This window comes from Bufo gargarizans, chromosome 10 (assembly GCF_014858855.1).
Source record: "Bufo gargarizans isolate SCDJY-AF-19 chromosome 10, ASM1485885v1, whole genome shotgun sequence".
NCBI lineage: Eukaryota > Metazoa > Chordata > Amphibia > Anura > Bufonidae > Bufo > Bufo gargarizans.
In genome coordinates, this window is record NC_058089.1 from 88,191,092 (window position 1) to 88,213,659 (window position 22,568).

A 22,568-nucleotide genomic window follows, 5' to 3' on the forward strand; every position below is an offset into this window, starting at 1 on the left:
AAACCTTGAGAAATGTAATTGACATGACTAATAAACCAGCATAAGGGAAACGTATACTGGTTATCAGCGTAATTATTTTATAATGCTATTATGCACACACAGCAGGGTCTGTGTAGTAATAAAGACATAATAAATGTGATCATTCATCAACCTAGCACTGCAATACGAGCGATATCATGGGCATGAGGTCCATACAGGCTGGCAGCAGATGTCGCTGCTCATTACAAGAAGGGCAATGGTAGAGGATGGATAGTATCCACAGTACATAAAGATGAGGATAGAAAAGAAAACGTACTACCATGAAAAGTTTTCTCTGTGCAGCTTAGTAAATGCATAAACCAGAAACGCATTTATACAAACAATGCATATCTGATAAAAGGAGGGGATCTGCCAAAACACGATGACAACTTCCCCCACCAGTCACGGAAATAGGAGTCGTGTTCTGATGACTTGAAGCAACTGCTTGGCTGATACTGTTAAGGGTATTTTCTGCAGCAGATTTTGATATTGGAAATTCAGCATAAACTGACATGCAAAAGATTTTTAAAATTTGCACCACTGTTCAATTTACACTGCAAACCCTAAATCTCCACAGACTGTTATAATGAGTGTAGTGGGCAGGTACTGTAGACTCTCACAGACGTTCCACATCGGTGAGGTTACCACTGATAAAACACCAGGGGCATATTCTATGACAGCGGTCTCCAACAGTTGTAAAACTACAACTCCCAGTATGCTCTGTCAGCACCAGGCTGTCACCTTACATTGGGATAAGTAGTTTCAAAACAGCTGGAGACCACCGTCACAGGTCACACCATATACCGTATTTTTCGCCCCATAAGACGCACTTTTTCCCCCCCAATTTGGATAGGGGGGGGGGGGGAATGCCCCTGTGTCTTATGGGGCGAATACTAATGAGCACTTACATTATGGAAGCGCTCATTAGTACCCAAGGACCAGGAAGCGGTAAAGGCTCTGTACTCACCGTTTCCTGGTCCTCGGCTGTGCAGTGGCTGCGCACAGCGTGATGACGCACTGTGATCTTACGCTGTGTGCGCCAGTTCACATCACAGCCGACAGCAGGAGGAAGAGGATCGGCAGTGTCCAGGAGAAGGAGAGGTAAGTGGTTTATTTATTTTGTGATCTGAGGCTGATTACATATGGCTGGAGGACCGATATGAGGCATGGAGGACCGATCTGAGGTCTGATTGGGGGTCTTTTTTATATTGGGCTCTAAACTGAGGTCTTATTAAGATTTATTAAGAGTGGGGATTTGATTGGGGCTGTGAGCTGAGGTCTAGGTTAATATTTGGGTTCCGATTGGTGATCTGATATTTTTTTCTTATTGTCCTCCTCTAAAACCTAGGTGCGTCTTATGGGCAAGTGCGTCTTATAGGACGAAATATACGGTAGGTCTTTCACCATAATATTTATTTCAAGGCTATTAACATCTTTGAGGGCAATTTGTTACTATTGCATTGTACTCATTTTGAACTAAAAATCATTTTTTTCAATTGGTCTTTATTAAAAATGTTGAACCCGTCTCAGCCTTGAGTTTCTCTAATAGTAGGCTTTACATTTTCATTCTCTTCCATTATAGCTCAGTTCTTATCTTACTGATAAGAATGTGGCTTAAATAAGTTTTTATGACCTTTTAGTAATTTAGAGGTAAGGTTTATTAAATGACCGGCACAAAGTGAAAGTACCATTCACACAGCTAGAAAAACATTCTTCTGTGGCAGAACGGCGTAATATTTTTAACAAATACCAATTGAGAAAATTATTTTTAAAATGCCCTAAAATAAATTTTAAAAAAATGCCCTCAAGTGTGTACATAGCCTTTAACCTGTTACGGACACAGGGTGTACAGGTACGCCCTGATGTTCTGGTACTTAAGGACGCCCTGTGTATTTCCGATCAACAGCGGGCAGTGATCAGAACCCAGTGCCTGCTCAAATCATTGATCAGGCACCTTGGCTAAATGCGAGGTGCTGCCTTCTGGTGACAAGCCTGTGAGATCCAGCCACCTGGATCTCACAGGCCAGAAGCTGTATGAGTAATACACACAGTATTACTCATACAGCCAATGCATTCCAATACAGAAGTATTGGAATGCATTGTAAAAGGGATTAGACCCCCAAAAGTTGAAGTCCCAAAGTGGGAAAAAAAAAACACTGACAGGGGTGAGAGATAGTGCACGTATTCTCCCTCCTGACTCACTGAACATCATTTGACCACGCAGTGGAGTGTTTACTGTATTTTTTATCTTTTTCTATTATTTGGTTCATCAAGTAAAATTAAATAAAAAGGTATAAAGCACGTATTTTAATCCAAATAATAATAAAAGTGAAGTATTAAATTTTCACCTGGTTTAGATAGGTTCAACTCCATTATAGGCATCTTTAAAACTATTTGATAAACCTTACCCAGGGTATGTCTCAAATATGAATAAATGTTGTAAATAACAAAACAAAAAAAAAAAAAAACTTTAAAAAAAACGGTGCCAAAACAGCTATTTCTTGTTACCTTGCCTCACAAAAAGTGTACTATAGAGCAACCAAAAATCATATGTACCCTAAACTAGTACCAACAAAACTTCCACCCTATCCCGTAGTTTCTAAAATGGGGTCACTTTTTTGGAGTTTCTACTCTAGGGGTGCATCAGGGGGGCTTCAAATGGGACATGGTGTAAAAAAAAAAGTCCAGCAAAATCTGCCTTCCAAAAACCGTATTGCATTCCTTTCCGTCTGCACCCTGCCGTGTGCCCGTACAGCAGTTTACGACCACATATGGGGTGTTTCTGTAAACTACAGAATCAGGGCCATAAATATTGAGTTTTGTTTGGCTCTTAACCCTTGCTTTGTTACTGGGAAAAATTGATTAAAATGGAAAATCTGCCAAAAAAGTGAAATTTTGAAATTGTATCTCTATTTTCCATTCATTCTTGTGGAACACCTAAAGGGTTAACGACATTTGTAAAATCAGTTTTGAATACCTTGAGGGGTGTAGTTTCTAGAATGGGGTCATTTTTTGGTGGTTTCTATTATGTAAGCCTCGCAAAGTGACTTCAGACCTGAACTGGTCCTTAAAAAGTTGGTTTTTGAAAATTTCTGAGAAATTTCAAGATTTACTTCTAAACTTTTAAGCCTTGTAACGTCACCCATGAATAAAATGTCATTCCCAAAATGACCCTAACATGAAGTAGACATATGGGGAATGTAAAGTAATACCTATTTTTGTAGGTATTACTATGTATTATAGAGGTAGAGAAATTGAAACTTGGAAATTTGCAAATTTTTTAAAAAAATTGGGAATTTTTATTTTTTTTTATAAATAAAAATGATTTTTTTTCTTTGTCCATTTTACCAGTGTCATGAAGTACAATATGTGACGAAAAAACAATTTCAGAATGGCCTGGATAAGTAAAAAGAGTTTTAAAGTTATCACCACTTAAAGTGACACTGGTCAGATTTGCAAAAAATTGCCTGGTCCTTAACCCCTTCAAGACACAGCCTTATTTCACCTTAAGGACCAGGTCATTTTTTGCAAATCTGACCAGTGTCACTTTAAGTGCTGATAACTTTAAAACGCTTTGACTTATCGAGGCCGTTCTGAGATTGTTTTTTCGTCACATATTGTACTTCATGACACTGGAAAAATTAAGTCCCAAAATTAATTTTTTTTGCATAAAAAAATACCAAATTTACCCCAAATTTGGAAAAATTTACAAATGTCAAAGTTTCAGTTTCTTTACTTCTGTAATACATAGTAATACCCCCAAAAATTGTGATGACTTTACATTCCCCATATGTGTACTTCATGTTTCAATTATTTTGGGAATGATATTTTATTTTTTGGGGATGTTACAAGGCTTAGAAGTTTAGAAGCAAATCTTGAAATTTTTCAGAAATCCAATTTTTAGGGACCACTACAGGTCTGAAGTCACTTTGCGAGGCTTACATAATAGAAACCACCCAAAAATGACCCTATTCTATAAACTACACCCCTCAAGGTATTCAAAACTGATTTTACAAACTTCGTTAACCCTTCAGGTGTTGCACAAGAGTTATTGGCAAATGGGGATGAAATTTGAGAATTTCATTTTTTTGCCTAATTTTCCATTTTAACCCATTTTTTCCACTAACTAAAGCAAGGGTTAACAGCCAAACAAGACTGTATCTTTATCGCCCTTACTCTGCTGTTTACAGAAACGCCCCATATGTGGCCGTAAACTACTGTACGGCCACACAGCGGGGCGTAGAGTGAAAGGTGCGCCGTATGGTTTTTGGAAGGCAGATTTTGCTGGACAGTTTTTTTGACACCATGTCCCATTTGAAGCCCCCTGATGCACCCCTAGAGTAGAAACTCCATAAAAGTGACCCCATCTAAGAAACTACACCCCTCAAGGTATTCAAAACTGATTTTACAAACTTCGTTAACCCTTCAGGTGTTGCACAAGAGTTATTGGCAAATGGGGATAAAATTTGAGAATTTCATTTTTTTGCCTAATTTTCCATTTTAACCCATGTTTTCCACTAACAAAGCAAGGGTTAACAGCCAAACAAGACTGTATCTTTATTGCCCTGACTCTGCTGTTTACAGAAACGCCCCATATGTGGCCGTAAACTACTGTACGGCCACACAGCGGGGCGTAGAGTGAAAGGTGCGCCGTATGGTTTTTGGAAGCCAGATTTTGCTGGACAGTTTTTTGACACTATGTCCCATTTGAAGCCCCCCTGATGCACCCCTAGAGTAGAAACTCCAAAAAAGTGACCCCATTTTGGAAACTACGGGATAAGGTGGCAGTTTTGTTGGTACTAGTTTAGGGTACATATGATTTTTGGTTGCTCTATATTACACTTTTTGTGCGGCAAGGTAACAAGAAATAGCTGTTTTGGCATCGTTTTTTTTTATTGTTATTTACAACATTCATCTGACAGGTTAGATCATGTGGTAATTTTATAGAGCAGGTTGTCACGGACACGGCGATACCTAAAATGTATACATTTTTTTTTATTTATGTAGGTTTTACACAATGATTTCATTTTTAAAACAAATTTTTTTTAGTTTCTCCATAGTCTAAGAGCCATAGTTTTTACAGTTTTGGGGCGATTATCTTAAGTAGGGTCTCATTTTTTGCTGGATGAGATGACAGTTTGATTGGCACTATTTTGGGGTGCATATGACTTTTTGATCGCTTGCTATTACACTTTTTGTGACGTAAGATGACAAAAAATTGCTTTTTCTACTCCGTTTTTATTTTTATTTTTTTACGGTGGTCACCTGAGGGGTTAGGTCATGTGATATTTTTATAGAGCCGGTCGATACGGACGCGGCAATACCTAATATGTATACTTTTTTTTATTTATATAAGTTTTACACAATGATTTCATTTTTGAAACAAAAAAAATGATGTTTTAGTGTTTCCATAGTCTAAGAGCCATAGTTTTTTCAGTTTTTGGGCGATTATCTTAAGTAGGGTCTCATTTTTTGCGGGATGAGATGGCTGTCTTATTGGCACTATTTTGGGGTGCATATGACTTTTTGATCGCTTGCTATTACACTTTTTGTGACGTAAGATGACAAAAAATTGCTTTTTCTACTCAGATTTTATTTTTATTTTTTTACGGTGGTCACCTGAGGGGTTAGGTCATGTGATATTTTTATAGAGCCGGTCGATACGGACGCGGCAATACCTAATATGTATACTTTTTTTTTATTTATATAAGTTTTACACAATGATTTCATTTTTGAAACAAAAAAAATGATGTTTTAGTGTTTCCATAGTCTAAGAGCCATAGTTTTTTCAGTTTTTGGGCGATTATCTTAAGTAGGGTCTCATTTTTTGCGGGATGAGATGACTGTTTGATTGTTACAATTTTGGAGTACATGCGACTTTTTTGATCACTTTTGTTATCTTTTTTGGGGAAGTAAGGTGGGCAAAATTTCAATTTCATCATAGTTTTTTATTTTTTATTTTTATGGCGTTCACCGTTCGGGAAAAGTAACATGACCGTTTTATAGATCAGGTCGTTACGGACGCGGCGATACCAAACATGTGTAGGGAATTTTATTTTTCTCATGTTTAATCAGTGATAAATGTGTTTTTTGATTTTAACTTTATTTTTCCTTTTTTCACTTTTTTTTTTGACCCAGACCCACTTGGTTCTTGAAGATCCAGTGGGTCTGATGTCTGTATAATACAGTACAGTACAATATATATTACACTGTGCTATATTATACTTACACTGAACAGATCTATGCTTTCAGCATAGATCTGTTCAGCACCATGGACAGCAGGATGCCTGAGAGGCGTCCTGTTGCCATGGGAACCTTCCCCGTCTGCTCAGTTATGTTCAGAACTGCGCAGACGGGGAAGGGTAAGGACGGGGCTCTGGGGGGGCTGTCTGGGGGCTCTCTCCCTCTCCATCGGGGGGCTGCAAAGGTACAGCAGCCCTCCGATGGGAGAGGGAGGGAGCTCCCTGAGCTGTTAACCTTTTCCATACCGCGGTCCGTACGGACCGCGGTATGGAAAGGGTTAAACGGCTGACATCGCATCACCGATGTCAGCCGTTTATACCAGGGTGCCAGCAATGTGCTGGCACCCTGGTATAACCCACTAGACGCCAACGATGATTATAACGGGAGGCGGGCGGGGGATCGCGATCCCGCCTGCCGCACCGCCCGCCTCCCGCAACTGCTGCACCGCCCCGCACCGCCCGCACCGCCCACATACCGCCCCCCTGCACCCCGCCGCATAAATGAATTCAGGGGTGCAGGGGGGGGTTAAAAAAAATCGGTTTGGGGCAATTTTTAGGTTTCTGATCCCTGCGGTCAGGGACCGCAGGGATCAGAAACTACATAAAGCGATCGCCCATAGGGGGGGGTGCCTAACTACCCGATCGCCGATACGGGGGTCACAGGACCCCCCTCGGCATTGAGCCTGAGTGCCTGGCTGTGTGTAACAGCTGGCACTCAGCGCTGTCACCATGTCTGCAGACATGGTGACAGTTAAATGCGATGAGGAGTATACTAGTCATGGAGCGCTAAGTAGCAGTGCTCCATGACTAGTATACATATGTCAGGTACAGCAGAATGTCACTCTCTCCTTCTCTGATAGCTTCCCTGACAGGAATGGGGACGATCAGAGAAGGAGAGGCACACAGTCCCTCCCTAACCCCCCTTACCTGCCCCGATGCGCTGCGATTGGTCCCTCTGCAGTATTGGACCAATCACAGCGATCGTGGGCGGGTCAGGGGGCCAATACATCTCCTTCCGGCTTCTCTGGTTGCCTAGCAACCCCAGCACGCCGGCTTCACTGAATCTTCAGCGCTTCGGTCCCTGCGCTGACAGTGAAAGCCGATCACGTACATGCACGTGGGGATGCGGTGAGGCACCACATTCCCCCACGTACATGTACGTGATATTGCGTGAAGGGGTTAAGGTGAAATAAGGCTGTCCTTAAGGAGTTGAAGTTGGAATCACACATGAAGTTTTTGCAGCAGTTATTGAGCCATACACAGGGGTGGATATAAAAGAGAAGAAGTAACAGTCTTCTCTTTATACTTTTCTTACCTTTTTTATCCACTCCTGGCTCAAAAAAATTGCACCAAAAATTGTAAGTGCGAGTCGTGTTAAATAAGAACCTATGGCATGATGCAAGAAGTCATAAGGATACAGAAGTCATAATGCCCTGTAAAATGGAAGACTGAAAGCAAGAACACAGATTGATCCGTAACTGACATATATAGGGCTATACTTGCCTCGGCAGCCATGAATGCCAGCGTGTGAATCCCGTGTACATATCCAGCAAACACACACAGCACACCCAAGCAGCAGCACACCCCAAGCATGGCAGAGAGAAGAACTAACACACGGACGTGGCAGCTCATTGGGGTGGTGGGCGAGAATGACAGCTGCAGGGGACAAAAAGAAAAAAGTTAATTCAGCGACAGGCACTGCCGACGCAGCGAGCCTTTACGTTTGCTGTACATACATATTCAAATCTGTCTCGGCACAGCTGGACCATGAGATGGAGGAAGACCAAGCCTGCAAACCACAAGAACCACAGGACAACCTCTTCCACAGTCTGCACGTTCAAGACGCCAAAGATGAAGATGAACTTGTAAAAGATAAAATTCCAAAACTTGTCCTTCAGATGCTGTAGGCACAAAGAAGAGGTAGGGAGGCATGGAGGAAATCCACCAACACTGCTACAAGCAGATGACGACAGAATGGAAGCGACAGAATGAAGGGACTATTAGTGACCAAAGCTTTATTTGTTTTTTTTTATAGAATTGCATATTCAGCAATTCCCTAATGTTCTCCTATTGACCATATCTCACACCCCATTATGAGGGGGAACAGTTTGGTTACAGAGGAAAGCAGGAGAACATTCTCAGAGCCTGCCATAGCTGGTGTCATAAGAGCTCATGCCCAAGAATTTATTTTTTGTCCGTGTAGTTTTTATTTTTTGTGGTCCGTATATGGAACCATTCAGTTCAATGGGGTCATAATAAAAATGGAAATGACTCTGTGCGCATTCCGTTTCCATATGTCCACATAGCCGTTCCGCAAAAAAATAGAACATGTCCTATTATTGTCTGCATAACCGGCTGTTCCACAAAATACAGAATGCACATGGCCGTTATCCGTGTTTTGCGGATCCGCAATTTGCGGACTGCAAAACATCCAAATGGTCATGTGCATGAGCCACAGATGTGGCAGAGAATCTCAACACTGGAAACACTTTTCAGTTTAGTCCTCATGCATTCTGAATGGAAAAAGATCCGTTCAGGACGTCTTCCGTTCCGCCAGCATTCCGCTACAAGCTGCGGTTTTGTGTCCGGTCATGAACACGGAAAGAAAACAGGTCACTGAAAACAATGCAAGTCAATGGTGACTGATCCGTCACCCATTGACTTTCAGCGTGTTTAGTGACTGATAATTTTTTTCCGTTTTGATTTCACACAACCGCATCCTAACGGAACGGATGCATCCTGATGTGCAAAACGGATCCGTTTAATTCCGGTATCGAGATCCTCTGCCGGATGTCAATACTGGAAATAACAGCGCAAGTGTTACAGTAGAAGATGAGTGTATGTCTGCCTGCTCTTCTGACTACCTAAGCCGATAACTGGAAGAGATTTGATTTTCCTGCACACAGACAAGCAGAAAATGCTTGAGATTTTATTAGTTGGCCTGTGCCTCTTAATACATTTAGGGCCTGTAGACTAAGCCTTTGTTTTTGCTAATACAAGTATATTAGGAGATTGCGATAAATTTCCTAAAGGGTTATCCCCACAAAATATTATGTTTAACTGAAAAGAAGATGTAAAAATAAGATAACATTATCACTGCACAAAAATAATTTTTTTTTTTTTTTACTGGTGTCAGAGATTTTCTGCTGGGTTCTGATAGCGGTGTCCACCTTCTACGGCATGCAGTGGTGGACACGCATAGTTATTATCTTCCCTGCTCTGGCACAGTGCTACACGTGTAGTATTACACAGGTGTACCCCGTTAATGACTGGGATTGGTGGTGTAACAGGGTTCACGTGATAAGCCCTTTAAAGATGTAGAGGAAGGGTTGTTAATATTGATGACCTATGGTATCCTTAATATATCAGATCAGTGGAGGTCCAACTCTAAATGTCAGTGCTGTGGCCCCTTCACTAGACATACATAATGTTTGGTACTCGCAGTACATAGAGCAGTGAGTATTATAGTGTAGTAGTACTGTATGTATTATATCACTACACGTCGCAGTCTTCTCCTGTTTGAGTGAGTGGGACTGCAATGCAATACCCAGCAAGGGCTTCTTCAAAACAACGGGGTGCCCATAGTCCGACCAAAACCAATCTAATATTGGTACCTTCACCCCCTTTAATTCTCAGACAATATGCGGTTTACACTCACCTGCCTCTCGCTGACTCGCAACGGCCCAAACACCACATGTTGAATCAATTTAGCCACAAGCATCAGCAAGCAGCACACAGTATTCACCAGGACCTACACGGGGGGAAAAAAAGAGACGTCAGACCATGGGAAATACCGCCAACATCAACTTTACAACAGACCTGTGAACTTTTGCAGAGGGTGAATTCACAAATGGCTGATTTTTGGTAGAAACCTCTGTGATTAAAATTGGTTCCAGTCAACCGAATAGGGTTGTTTCTGCAGCAAGCATGGGGTCTTCTGCAAGCCCAGATAAATGGGACAGTGGTGGAGCCATCTGCAGCGTGTGAACGCCCCCCATTCATGTACAGACAGATGGATAGGTAACTGCTTTGTGCCAAAGTGCAATAAAAATTTTTATTTTTTTTAAATGCAAAAATAAAAAAAGCCTGGGGCTTCACCCCGACTATGTATCGCACAATACAAAAACCGCTGATCCAGGCAATCTTCTCTCATCACTACATTCTGGGATTTCTGAGCAGTAACTACCTTTTTTTCTAGTAAAGGAACATGAAAATCAATTATGTGGCTGCAGACTGAAACCGTGACGATCTGTAGTAAAATGGCGCCACTATGTATATCTGTCCTATCATCAAGTAGTGAGCGGTTACTCTTGGAAATACTAGTAGATTACCAGTAACTGACTCACCTATGGGGTTCCCTTATCAATCACCTCTTTACCTGACCCCAATGTGAAAGGTCTCAGAACAGAAGCTGGCGGGGTGGCCTGCTGACTGTCACCAGGGGAAGCCATGAATGGCCGATCACAGTCACGTACTGATCCGTACCCCTTTATGCTCGTCTGTAAGGGTGTGCCTGTCATCTTGGAGACATTTAGGGGCATAACAACATGACTTTTGGTCCAGCATCTGCACTATTCTAGCAGAGGAGGCTCTGGTTACATAACACTTGGGGGCGGTATAACTCATTTTCATCCCCCATACGTCTTGATGAAGCCTACGGCCAGCAGTATGGGTGCTGTATGGGTCATGTCTTGCACACAGCACACAAGCTCTTGGGCTATTTTTAAGGCAGCATCCTAAAATAGTTCCTATGGCTACTCCGCTGTGTTACATGATCAAATCTCTGCTTTCTGAAATCACACAACTGGGATACCTGCTTAAAACCCAGAATCTCTAAAGGGTGGTGAAAGGGGGCACTCCCCTTATCTATTAGAGGGGTTGGCTGATTTTTAAAGACCATTTTCGAATACCCACTCAGGTAATTCTGAATTTAAAGGGGTCCTCCAGAACGTCTCTTTTGGATAGGCTACTAATAATCAGTGAGCGCCTGAGCTGTGGGACCCCCGCTGATCAGCACAATGAAGGGGCTGCAGCGTGTCCCGTTCATTGTTTACACAGTCAGAGCAGCTCGTCTGTATGGCAAGAGATGACATCAATGCAGTAATTCCAGTCTCAGGCATTCATTTTTATGGGAAACAGACAGGGTGGATAAAAATCTATGATAAAAAAAATAAAATTATATATATATATATATATTTATTTATTAACAATAATAATAATAATATAGATATTTTTTTTTATATAAAATGCTTTTTGAGGAAAATATATCATCCAAAAGTTATTCTATCATGAAATATTTTTTAATTATGTAGAATAAGGCTGTACTGCCATGTTGTTGAATGGATTAGGCAGTGGCTGAGGGACAGACAACAGAGGGTTGTAGTCAATGGAGTATATTCAGACCAAGGTCTTGTTACCAGTGGGGTACCTCAGGGATCTGTTCTGGGACTCATATTGTTTAATATATCTTTATCAGGCCTCAATGGTAAGGTGTGTCTTTTTTGCTGATGACACAAAGATATGTAACAGGGTTGATGTTCCTCGAGGGATACACCAAATGGAAAAGGATTTAGGAAAACTAGAGGAATGGTCAAAAATCTGGCAACAAAAATTGTGTGTTGATAAGTGCAAGATAATGCACCTGGGGCGTAAAAACCCAAGAGCAGGATATAACATCAGTGATACAGTCCTAACCTCAGTATCTGAGGAAAGGGATTTAGGGGTCATTATTTCAGAAGACTTAAAGGTAGACAGACAATGTCACAGAGCAGCAGGAAATGCTAGCAGAATGCTTGGGTGTATAGGGAGAGGCATTACCAGTAGAAAGAGGGAGGTGCTCATGCCGCTCTACAGAGCACTGGTGAGACCTCACTTGGAGTATTGTGCTCAGTACTGGAGACCATATCTCCAGAAGGATATAGATACTTTGGAGAGAACTTAGAGAAGAGCTACTAAACTGGTACATGGATTGCAGGATAAAACTTACCAGGAAAGATTAAAGGACCTTAACATGTATAGCTTGGAAGAAAGGCGAGACAGAGGGGATATGATAGAAACTGCTAAATACATAAAGGGAATTAACAAGGTAAAAGAGGAGAGAATATTTAAAAGAAGAAAAACTGCTACAAGAGGACAAAGTTTTAAATTAGAGGGGCAAAGGTTTAAAAGTGATATCAGGAAGTATTACTTTACTGAGAGAGTAGTGGATGCATGGAATAGCCTTCCTGCAGAAGTGGCAGCTGCAAATACAGTGAAGGATGCATGCGGCAGCACATTCTGACTCTATCCAATCAGTGCTGACATTTTCAGACTGTGCAGGTACACCCCCCAACTGGTTACCCCCCTCTGTACCCTTACTGAAGGATAACAGCAATTCATTCATAACTTCTAGTAGAAATAATAAAGGAACGGCACAACATACAGACATAAGAATAGATGCTCTGGAAATGGGATTACATGGGGGATGCATGAAGCTATTAAAACAGGTATGTAAGGAGCGGTGAGAGGTCCTTTTTAATTCAGGTTGGTTGGCTTGGTGTTTTGACAGCCACCACTAGGGGGAGATGGATCTCTACAGCTCCCAGTTTCTTCTCTGCCCTTGGGACTACCATAGAGGTGAATGGAGGGAGCTGTGCATGTGCGCCCACCTCTCCATACACTGCATAGATAGATGTTGGTCCCGGAGGACTTTATTATGGCAAATCATGCCAACTTGCTCTAAAAGTCTGAGATGGGATTACCCCTTTAAATTGAGTCTCCAGTGAGAGGGTCACTATCCGGAAGCTGACAATGGCCAAATACCTGCACGCAGCCCTGACTTTTTATTTCTAGAAGCCACCAGTGTGATTACTGCAACTAATGTCTCCATAATTTCAGAATACCTCTTCTCCATAGACAACCACAGGGAAACTAGTCTGAAAGTACTTCCACCGGTAAGTGACACAGCTCCTGAATGTGGTTCTCCATGAAGTTCTATGTCTAGAAACATTTTCAGATTTTTACTCTGCAAGAGCATAAAAGGAGCAATGAATAAGGGAAACTGGTGTGATCTTTGCTCCAGTTCCCCAGATATCATGTGGCCTGACATTATAGACAGACCGCGGAGCCTCCAATCATAGTGTAGGACTAATCTAAAAAGCTCCTGGAGTGACCCAACCCCGGGGACAGGGAGCTGTGCAAACTGCAGAAGAAACCAGCACGTCCATGCACAGTGACACATCCGAAGTGAAGACATCTCCTAGCCCTGGTGCCACCACAGTACCAGGGAGCCATGAAAAAAAAGTATCACATAATTAAAGGTGGATGCTAGCTAGCGGCCGCCCGGCTCCCTCCTACATATAAATTATAATTTTTTTTTATAGATTCCACATAAGGCCTCTTTCACACGACCGTTTTTTTTCAATATACGGGCCGTTTTTTGCGTTCTGTATACGGTACCATTCATTTCAATGGTTCCGCAAAAAAAAAAAAAAAAAAAATGCTCTGTATGCATTCTGTTTCTGTTTTTCAGTCCTGTTAAAAGACAGAACATGTCCTATTATTGCCCGCAAATCACGTTTCGTGGCTCCATTCAAGTCAATGGGTCCGCAAAACAAAAAAAAAATATGAACACATACGGAAATGCATCCATATGTCTTCCGCATCCGTTCCGTTTTTGCGGAACCATCTATTGAAAAATGTTATGCCCAGTCCAATTTCTTCTATGTATTTACTGTATATGCCATACGGAAAAACGGATCCGGTTAAAAAGGCCCGCAAAAGACTGAAAAAGCCATACAGTCTTGTGAAAGAGGCCTAAATCTGTGAAAAATAAAACCTCTTAAAATCAATTGCACTTAAAAATTGGAAAGACATGAATCTCCAGTACAGAGTGACCTATGTAGATTAGGAGCGTGGCACTACAGATCTGTACCACACGTGTGTGCATGAGGTCACACCCAGCTTTTCCTTCGTTATCGGTGATTCCACAGGGACGGTGATTGGCTGCTGGGAACCCCACAACTGGTTGCTCATGTAAAAATGTAGGCTGCGTTCACATCTCCGTTTTGGAGATCAGGCACAAATGCCGGCGATCGGCTGGACAAAAACATTGTAGCACGCAAAGGTTTTTTTTCCATTCAAAACCCAGTATTCATAACGGAAATCGTACGGATCACCCCTGGACCTCACTGCAGTCAATAGGGATCCTGTCAGATCCGGCAGGCTGCTTTGTGTCGGATCTCCGAATGAAGATGTGAACGTAGCCTTAGTTTCTTAGAGCACCTGTGAGAGGGGTAATGGTACTAATGGCGGGGGCCAACCAGCTTTCCCCGAAACAATAAGCCATCACACATATCTTGTGAGCGATGACGAGGCCTCCTGTGACTATCAGAGGACATTGTTCCTGGGCCCTACATGCTGATATTAGCCTAACCATTGGACCAGCCATACTAAGAAATGGTGGGGTAACAGACTGAAAGAATTCCAAAAAGAGGAGTATATGGTACTCAATAGCAATATAGAAGATAAAAAAAGAATGGTTTTTCTGAACCTTTTTGACGGCGCTGAAAGCAGGAACCAAGTTCTCATGTAGTATTTTTTTTTAAAGAAAAAAATAATAACTATTTATTCTTTTGTCAACGCGTTTCAAGGGCTCACAGCCCTCTTCATCAGGACAATAAAAGCATATATGCTTTCTGCCTTTACCAAAATCTGTGAAAGAATGGCTCGTTCTGCAGAGCTCAATGAATTCCGACATGGTCCTGTAGTAGGTTTCCACCCCTGCCACAAGTCAGCGTCACTGCAGAGCTCCAAACCTCATCTGTCATTAACATCAGCACCGGGAGCTTGATGACGCGAGTTTCCATGGCTGAGCAGCAGCATGCAAGCCTTACATCATCAAGCACAATGCCAAGTGTCCGCATGGAGTGGTGTAAGGCACGACGCCACAGGAAACGTTTTCTGTGGAGAGATGAATCACACTTCTATACCTGGCAGTCTGATGGACCAGTCTGGGTTTGGCGAATGCCAGTAGAACGTTACCTGCCTGACTGTAGCTTTAGGTGGACGAGGGATAAAACTATGGGGGTGTTTTTCAGGGTTTGGCCTGGGCCCCTTAGTTCCAGGCCAGGATAGGAAATTAGCAACTTCTAGTTTAAATGTCATTTCAAAAATCCCCGATAGAACAAAATCAAAAATTCAAAAACATTATTTATAGGGTCATGTATGAGCTTCAAAATCACAAAAAAATAAAAATGTTAAAAAATATAAAAGTTTAAATCACCCCCCTTTCCATATAAATAAAAAAATAAATACCTCAATAACAAATATAAACATCATGGGTGTCATCGTGACTGAAAACACCCATACTTTTAAACAATTCCAATATGGCGAATGGCATAACGGGAAAGAAAAGGGTCAAAATGGGCAAGTTGCCATTTTTTCATTGCTTCTCTAACCCAAAAAAATTTAATAAAAAGTGATCAAAAAGTTACGCACACTCCAAAATGGTATCAATAAAAACTACAGATTGTTCCGCAAAAAATGAGCCCCTAAACAGCTCAGTAGACATAAGTAATGGAAGTCAGAATTTGGTGATTTTCTTTTTTCAAAGTTTAAATTTATTTTTACACTATTTAGACATTTAAAAAAAAAAACGACACATATGGGTTATCGTTGTAATCGTACTGACCCAGAGAATGAAGGGCATGGGTCAGTTTTGCCGTAAACTAAACACTGTGGGAACAAAACCCGTAAAACAGTGGAGGCTATTGTTGGCGGAACCTGCCAACAACCTATTGCGTATGGGGGGCCCTCGACTATAGAGTTTTAATTGGCTGATTTTTATATTCCCTCGGGAAGGTGTCCACTGCCCAGTAGTAGCTTTCTCCTCTCTCCCCTTTATACACACACACACGTTCCAGTTTACACTGGGCAAGGACTAGTAAGTGGGAACATTTGATCCCGATCATTACCCCATGTCTCAGACAATGTGTGCAATCCGTGTTCTGCATGGACAGCACACATATCCACTGACTTTCACACATTCTTGTTTTTGCACTGACGACAGCGCAGACACGGAGAAGGGAAAGAGGCCTCAGAAGCGTCCTCACGACAACTGCACAATGTCATGCGTTTTTCACAGGAGTTGCGACATCCAGCACAAAGCACTAAAACCGCACAAACGGCTGCAGCACATAAACGCTTCCAAAAGCCGCAGTAAAAATCTTAGCACCATGACGTAACGGTATGTTGGTGCAGTGTAAGTGTATGGCGTGAGCATACATGCTGCACCTGCTCCACATGCAGCGAGTGCCAGATAATCCCAGTCATTTAGCCCCTCAGATGCTGCTGTCAATAGCGACCACGGCATCTGAGCAGTTAGAGGGAGGGGGCTCCCGCTGTCCTCTGATCGGAGCCCCCAAGGTGAAATTGTGTCGCTCCGATCAGATACTATGAGAGCCTGGGGCCTTGCTGAAGGGTTTGTCTGCTTTTTTTTATATTGATGTCCTATGCGCAGGATAGGTAATCAATATCAGATCCGCGGGGATCTGACACCCCTACTGATCAGCTGTCTGAAGAGACCGCGGCGCTTACCTTCATTGTTTACTTGCTCACCATCGCAGCGGTGTCATTACATCTCAGCCGCCCAGCTCCTTGCTGTTCAAGTGAATACTACAGAGCCGTCCCATAGAAGTACCATATTTTTTGCCCCATAAGACGCACCCCCGCTAGTGCGTCTTATGGGGTGAATACAGGGCAAAGATTTGCAGTGAGAACGGTGGGACCGCGGGAGCAGGCAGATGGGGGGCAGAGCAGGCTTTCCTGCCACACTGCCTGCTCCTGTGTTACCAGGCTGGGGGGCCGATGAGAGGCTGGGGTTCTGATAAGAGGCATGGGGGTCTCATTTATTTTGGGGCTCTTATCTGAGGTCTGATTGGGGGTCATTCACTTTGGGGTCTGAGCTGAGATCTGATTTGAGGTCTGATTGCTGGTCTGACCTTAGGTCTAATGAAAAATATTTTTTTTCTTATTGTCCTCCTCTAAAACTTAGGTGCGTCTTACAGGGCGAAAAATACGGTAAATGGGAGGGTGGAGTTGTAATTACACCAGCTGATCGGCAGGGGGTGCCGGCTGTCAGACCCCCGCCAATCTGATAATGGTGTCCTATCCTGAGGATAGGGCATCAATAAATAAAAAAATAAAAAAGGAGGACAACCCCTTTAAGTCTCCTAGTGCTGTCACAGTGGGCTGCCTGTGAAGCCAAATCTGTAGCTCAGCCTGACAGGAGGCCTATGATAAATCCCATACACTTCAATGGTATACTAATGCAGTCTATGGTACAAGCGGTGAGGAGATTGTTACAAGTCCCACAAGGGGACTAAAAAGTACACACACATATAAGTTTAAAAAAGTAAAAGAAAAAACAAATATTTAAAATTCATATCACCCTCTTTACCAATTTCACATATATAAACAATAAAAAAATAAACATAATAGGTATCACCGAGTCTGAAAATACCATGACATGTACAAGTTACAGGCAGGTGACACACGTACACACGTATACACAGCGGTGTTATATGTATACATGTTACAGGCAGGTGACACACGTATACACAGCGGTGTTATATGTATACATGTTACAGGCAGGTGACACACGTATACACAGCAGTGTTATATGTATACAGGTTACAGGCAGGTGACACACGTATACACAGCAGTGTTATATGTATACACGTTACAGGCAGGTGACACACGTACACACAGCAGTGTTATATGTATACACGTTACAGGCAGGGGACACACGTACACACAGCGGTGTTATATGTATACACGTTACAGGCAGGGGACACACGTACACACAGCGGTGTTATATGTATACACGTTACAGGCAGGGGACACACGTACACACAGCGGTGTTATATGTATACAAGTTACAGGCAGGTGACACACGTACACACGTATACACAGCGGTGTTATATGTATACATGTTACAGGCAGGTGACACACGTATACACAGCAGTGTTATATGTATACAGGTTACAGGCAGGTGACACACGTATACACAGCAGTGTTATATGTATACACGTTACAGGCAGGTGACATGTATACACAGCAGTGTTATATGTATACACGTTACAGGCAGGGGACACACGTACACACAGCGGTGTTATATGTATACACGTTACAGGCAGGGGACACACGTACACACAGCGGTGTTATATGTATACACGTTACAGGCAGGGGACACACGTACACACAGCGGTGTTATATGTATACACGTTACAGGCAGGGGACACACGTACACACAGCGGTGTTATATGTATACACGTTACAGGCAGGGGACACACGTACACACAGCGGTGTTATATGTATACACGTTACAGGCAGGTGACACACGTACACACAGCGGTGTTATATGTATACACGTTACAGGCAGGTGACACACGTACACACAGCGGTGTTATATGTATACACGTTACAGGCAGGTGACACACGTACACACAGCGGTGTTATATGTATACACGTTACAGGCAGGTGACATGTATACACAGCGGTGTTATATGTATACATGTTACAGGCAGGTGACACACGTACACACAGCGGTGTTATATGTATACACGTTACAGGCAGGGGACACACGTACACACAGCGGTGTTATATGTATACACGTTACAGGCAGGTGACACACGTACACACAGCGGTGTTATATGTATACACGTTACAGGCAGGTGACACACGTACACACAGCAGTGTTATATGTATACACGTTACAGGCAGGTGACATGTATACACAGCAGTGTTATATGTATACACGTTACAGGCAGGTGACACACGTATACACAGCGGTGTTATATGTATACACGTTACAGGCAGGTGACACACGTACACACAGCGGTGTTATATGTATACACGTTACAGGCAGGTGACACACGTACACACAGCGGTGTTATATGTATACACGTTACAGGCAGGTGACACACGTACACACAGCGGTGTTATATGTATACACGTTACAGGCAGGGGACACACGTACACACAGCGGTGTTATATGTATACAAGTTACAGGCAGGTGACACACGTACACACAGCAGTGTTATATGTATACACGTTACAGGCAGGTGACACACGTACACACAGCGGTGTATATGTATACACGTTACAGGCAGGTGACACACGTACACACAGCGGTGTTATATGTATACACGTACAGGCAGGTGACACAGTACACACAGCAGTGTTATATGTATACACGTTACAGGCAGGTGACACACGTACACACAGCGGTGTTATATGTATACACGTTACAGGCAGGTGACACACGTACACACAGCGGTGTTATATGTATACACGTTACAGGCAGGTGACACACGTACACACAGCAGTGTTATATGTATACACGTTACAGGCAGGTGACATGTATACACAGCGGTGTTATATGTATACATGTTACAGGCAGGTGACACACGTACACACAGCGGTGTTATATGTATACACGTTACAGGCAGGTGACACACGTACACACAGCGGTGTTATATGTATACACGTTACAGGCAGGTGACACACGTACACACAGCGGTGTTATATGTATACACGTTACAGGCAGGTGACATGTATACACAGCGGTGTTATATGTATACATGTTACAGGCAGGTGACACACGTACACACAGCAGTGTTATATGTATACACGTTACAGGCAGGTGACACACGTACACACAGCAGTGTTATATGTATACACGTTACAGGCAGGTGACACACGTACACACAGCGGTGTTATATGTATACACGTTACAGGCAGGTGACACACGTACACACAGCAGTGTTATATGTATACACGTTACAGGCAGGTGACACACGTACACACAGCGGTGTTATAGGTATACACGTTACAGGCAGGTGACACACGTATACACAGCAGTGTTATATGTATACACGTTACAGGCAGGTGACATGTATACACAGCGGTGTTATATGTATACACGTTACAGGCAGGGGACACACGTACACACAGCGGTGTTATATGTATACATGTTACAGGCAGGTGACATGTATACACAGCGGTGTTATAGGTATACAGGTTACAGGCAGGTGACACACGTATACACAGCAGTGTTATAGGTATACAGGTTACAGGCAGGTGACATGTATACACAGCAGTGTTATATGTATACACGTTACAGGCAGGGGACACGTGTGGCGCACACACCGGGCACTCACCCATACTCCCAGGCTGTCAGACACCAGGTACCGGCCTAGCTCCACCGCCACCTCCCGTGCGTCTCCTGACAGCTGCCCGCCGCGTTCCTCCGCCTCCCCGCGGCCTTCCTCCTCGTCCAGCTCCCGGCTCAGGCTCCGGTAGGCGCTCAGCAGGCTGAGGCCCAGCAGTAGGCCACTCAGGCCGGTGTATGTCCGCAGGCTGGGCCACGGGAAGCGCTCCAGGAAGAGCAGAGGCATTTTAGGAGAGCCCGAGGCCCCCGCGGGCCGGTTACAGCGCACGGAGCGGGGAGCAGCGGCTCGGTCGCAGTATATCACGCCCGGTAAGGGACACGGTGAGCCGGGGCGCTCTGACTCCTGGGCGGCCTGTTCTCCGGTCTCACAGACTTATCCTCGGCCGTGTCTTCGTTATGTTGCTCGGTGTGACAGCGCCCCCTGCTGGAGGCGGGGCTCTCACCCGGAAACTTCCAGGGCAGACATAATGCAGGATCCCCTCCGCCTGCCTCCACTAGTGTCCGTCTGCAGTGGGAACTGCTTCACTGACGTCCGATAATCCGCAAATGGCAGGATGCTCCGGCACATGAAGTTACTGCCAAACTAGGTGACCCAGCCACATCACCCCCTAATAGTGCAAACCACATCACCCCTAATAGTGCTGACCTTACTACCCCCTAATAGTGCAAACCACATCACCCCCTAATAGTGCAAACCACATCACCCCCTAATAGTGCAAACCATCCACATCACCCCTAATAGTGCTGACCTTACTACCCCCTAATAGTGCAAACCACATCACCCCCTAATAGTGCAAACCACATCACCCCCTAATAGTGCAAACCACATCACCCCCTAATAGTGCAAACCATCCACATCAACCCCTAATAGTGCAAACCAGCCACATCACCCCCTAATAGTGCAAACCACATCACCCCAAATAGTGCAAACCATCCACATCACCCCCTAATAGTGCAATCCAGCCACATTACCCCCTAATAGTGCAGACCACATCACCCCCTAATAGTGCAGACCACATCACCCCCTAATAGTGCAAACCATCCACATCACCCCCTAATAGTGCAAACCATCCACATCACCCCCTAATAGTGCAAACCATCCACATCACCCCCTAATAGTGCAATCCATCCACATCACCCCAAATAGTGCAAACCACATCACCCCCTAATAGTGCAAACCACATCACCCCTAATAGTGCTGACCTTACTACCCCCTAATAGTGCAAACCACATCACCCCCTAATAGTGCAAACCACATCACCCCCTAATAGTGCAAACCACATCACCCCCTAATAGTGCAAACCATCCACATCAACCCCTAATAGTGCAAACCAGCCACATCACCCCCTAATAGTGCAAACCACATCACCCCAAATAGTGCAAACCATCCAGATCACCCCCTAATAGTGCAATCCAGCCACATTACCCCCTAATAGTGCAGACCACATCACCCCCTAATAGTGCAGACCACATCACCCCCTAATAGTGCAAACCATCCACATCACCCCCTAATAGTGCAATCCATCCACATCACCCCCTAATAGTGCAATCCATCCACATCACCCCAAATAGTGCAAACCACATTACCCCCTAATAGTGCAATCCAGCCACATTACCCCCTAATAGTGCAGACCACATCACCCCCTAATAGTGCAAACCATCCACATCACCCCCTAATAGTGCAAACCATCCACATTACCCCCTAATAATGCAGACCACATCACCCCCTAATAGTGCAATCCATCCACATTACCCCCTAATAGTGCAAACCAGCCACATCACCCCCTAATAGTGCAAACCATCCACATTACCCCCTAATAGTGCAAACCATCCACATCACCCCCTAATAGTGCAAGCCATCCACATCACCCCCTAATAATGCAGACCACATCACCCCCTAATAGTGCAATCCATCCACATTACCCCCTAATAGTGCAAACCAGCCACATCACCCCCTAATAGTGCAGACCACATTAGCCCTAATAGTGCAAACCAGCCACATCACCCCCTAATAGTGCAAACCATCCACATCACCCCCTAATAGTGCAAACCACATCACCCCCTAATAGTGCAATCCATCCACATTACCCCCTAAT

At 43.7% G+C, this 22,568-nt stretch overlaps 1 protein-coding gene across 2 annotated transcripts in view; it reads right to left on the reverse strand.

The window, feature by feature from the left end:
- The window catches only part of AMFR (autocrine motility factor receptor), a 35,534-nt gene extending 14,571 nt beyond the window's left edge, over positions 1–20,963 (reverse strand). Inside the window, exons 1-4 of one of the 2 annotated variants that reach the window (XM_044269965.1) lie at positions 20,462–20,963; positions 9,919–10,011; positions 7,997–8,161; positions 7,764–7,916 (exon numbers count right to left, since the gene is read on the reverse strand). In XM_044269965.1, the coding sequence (XP_044125900.1) occupies positions 7,764–7,916; positions 7,997–8,161; positions 9,919–10,011; positions 20,462–20,698 (648 nt within the window). In that variant the 5' untranslated portion in view covers positions 20,699–20,963. The remainder of the gene's footprint in view (positions 1–7,763; positions 7,917–7,996; positions 8,162–9,918; positions 10,012–20,461) is intronic. The other variant, XM_044269964.1, reaches the window with a different exon arrangement.
- Positions 20,964–22,568: the final 1,605 nt, after the last annotated feature.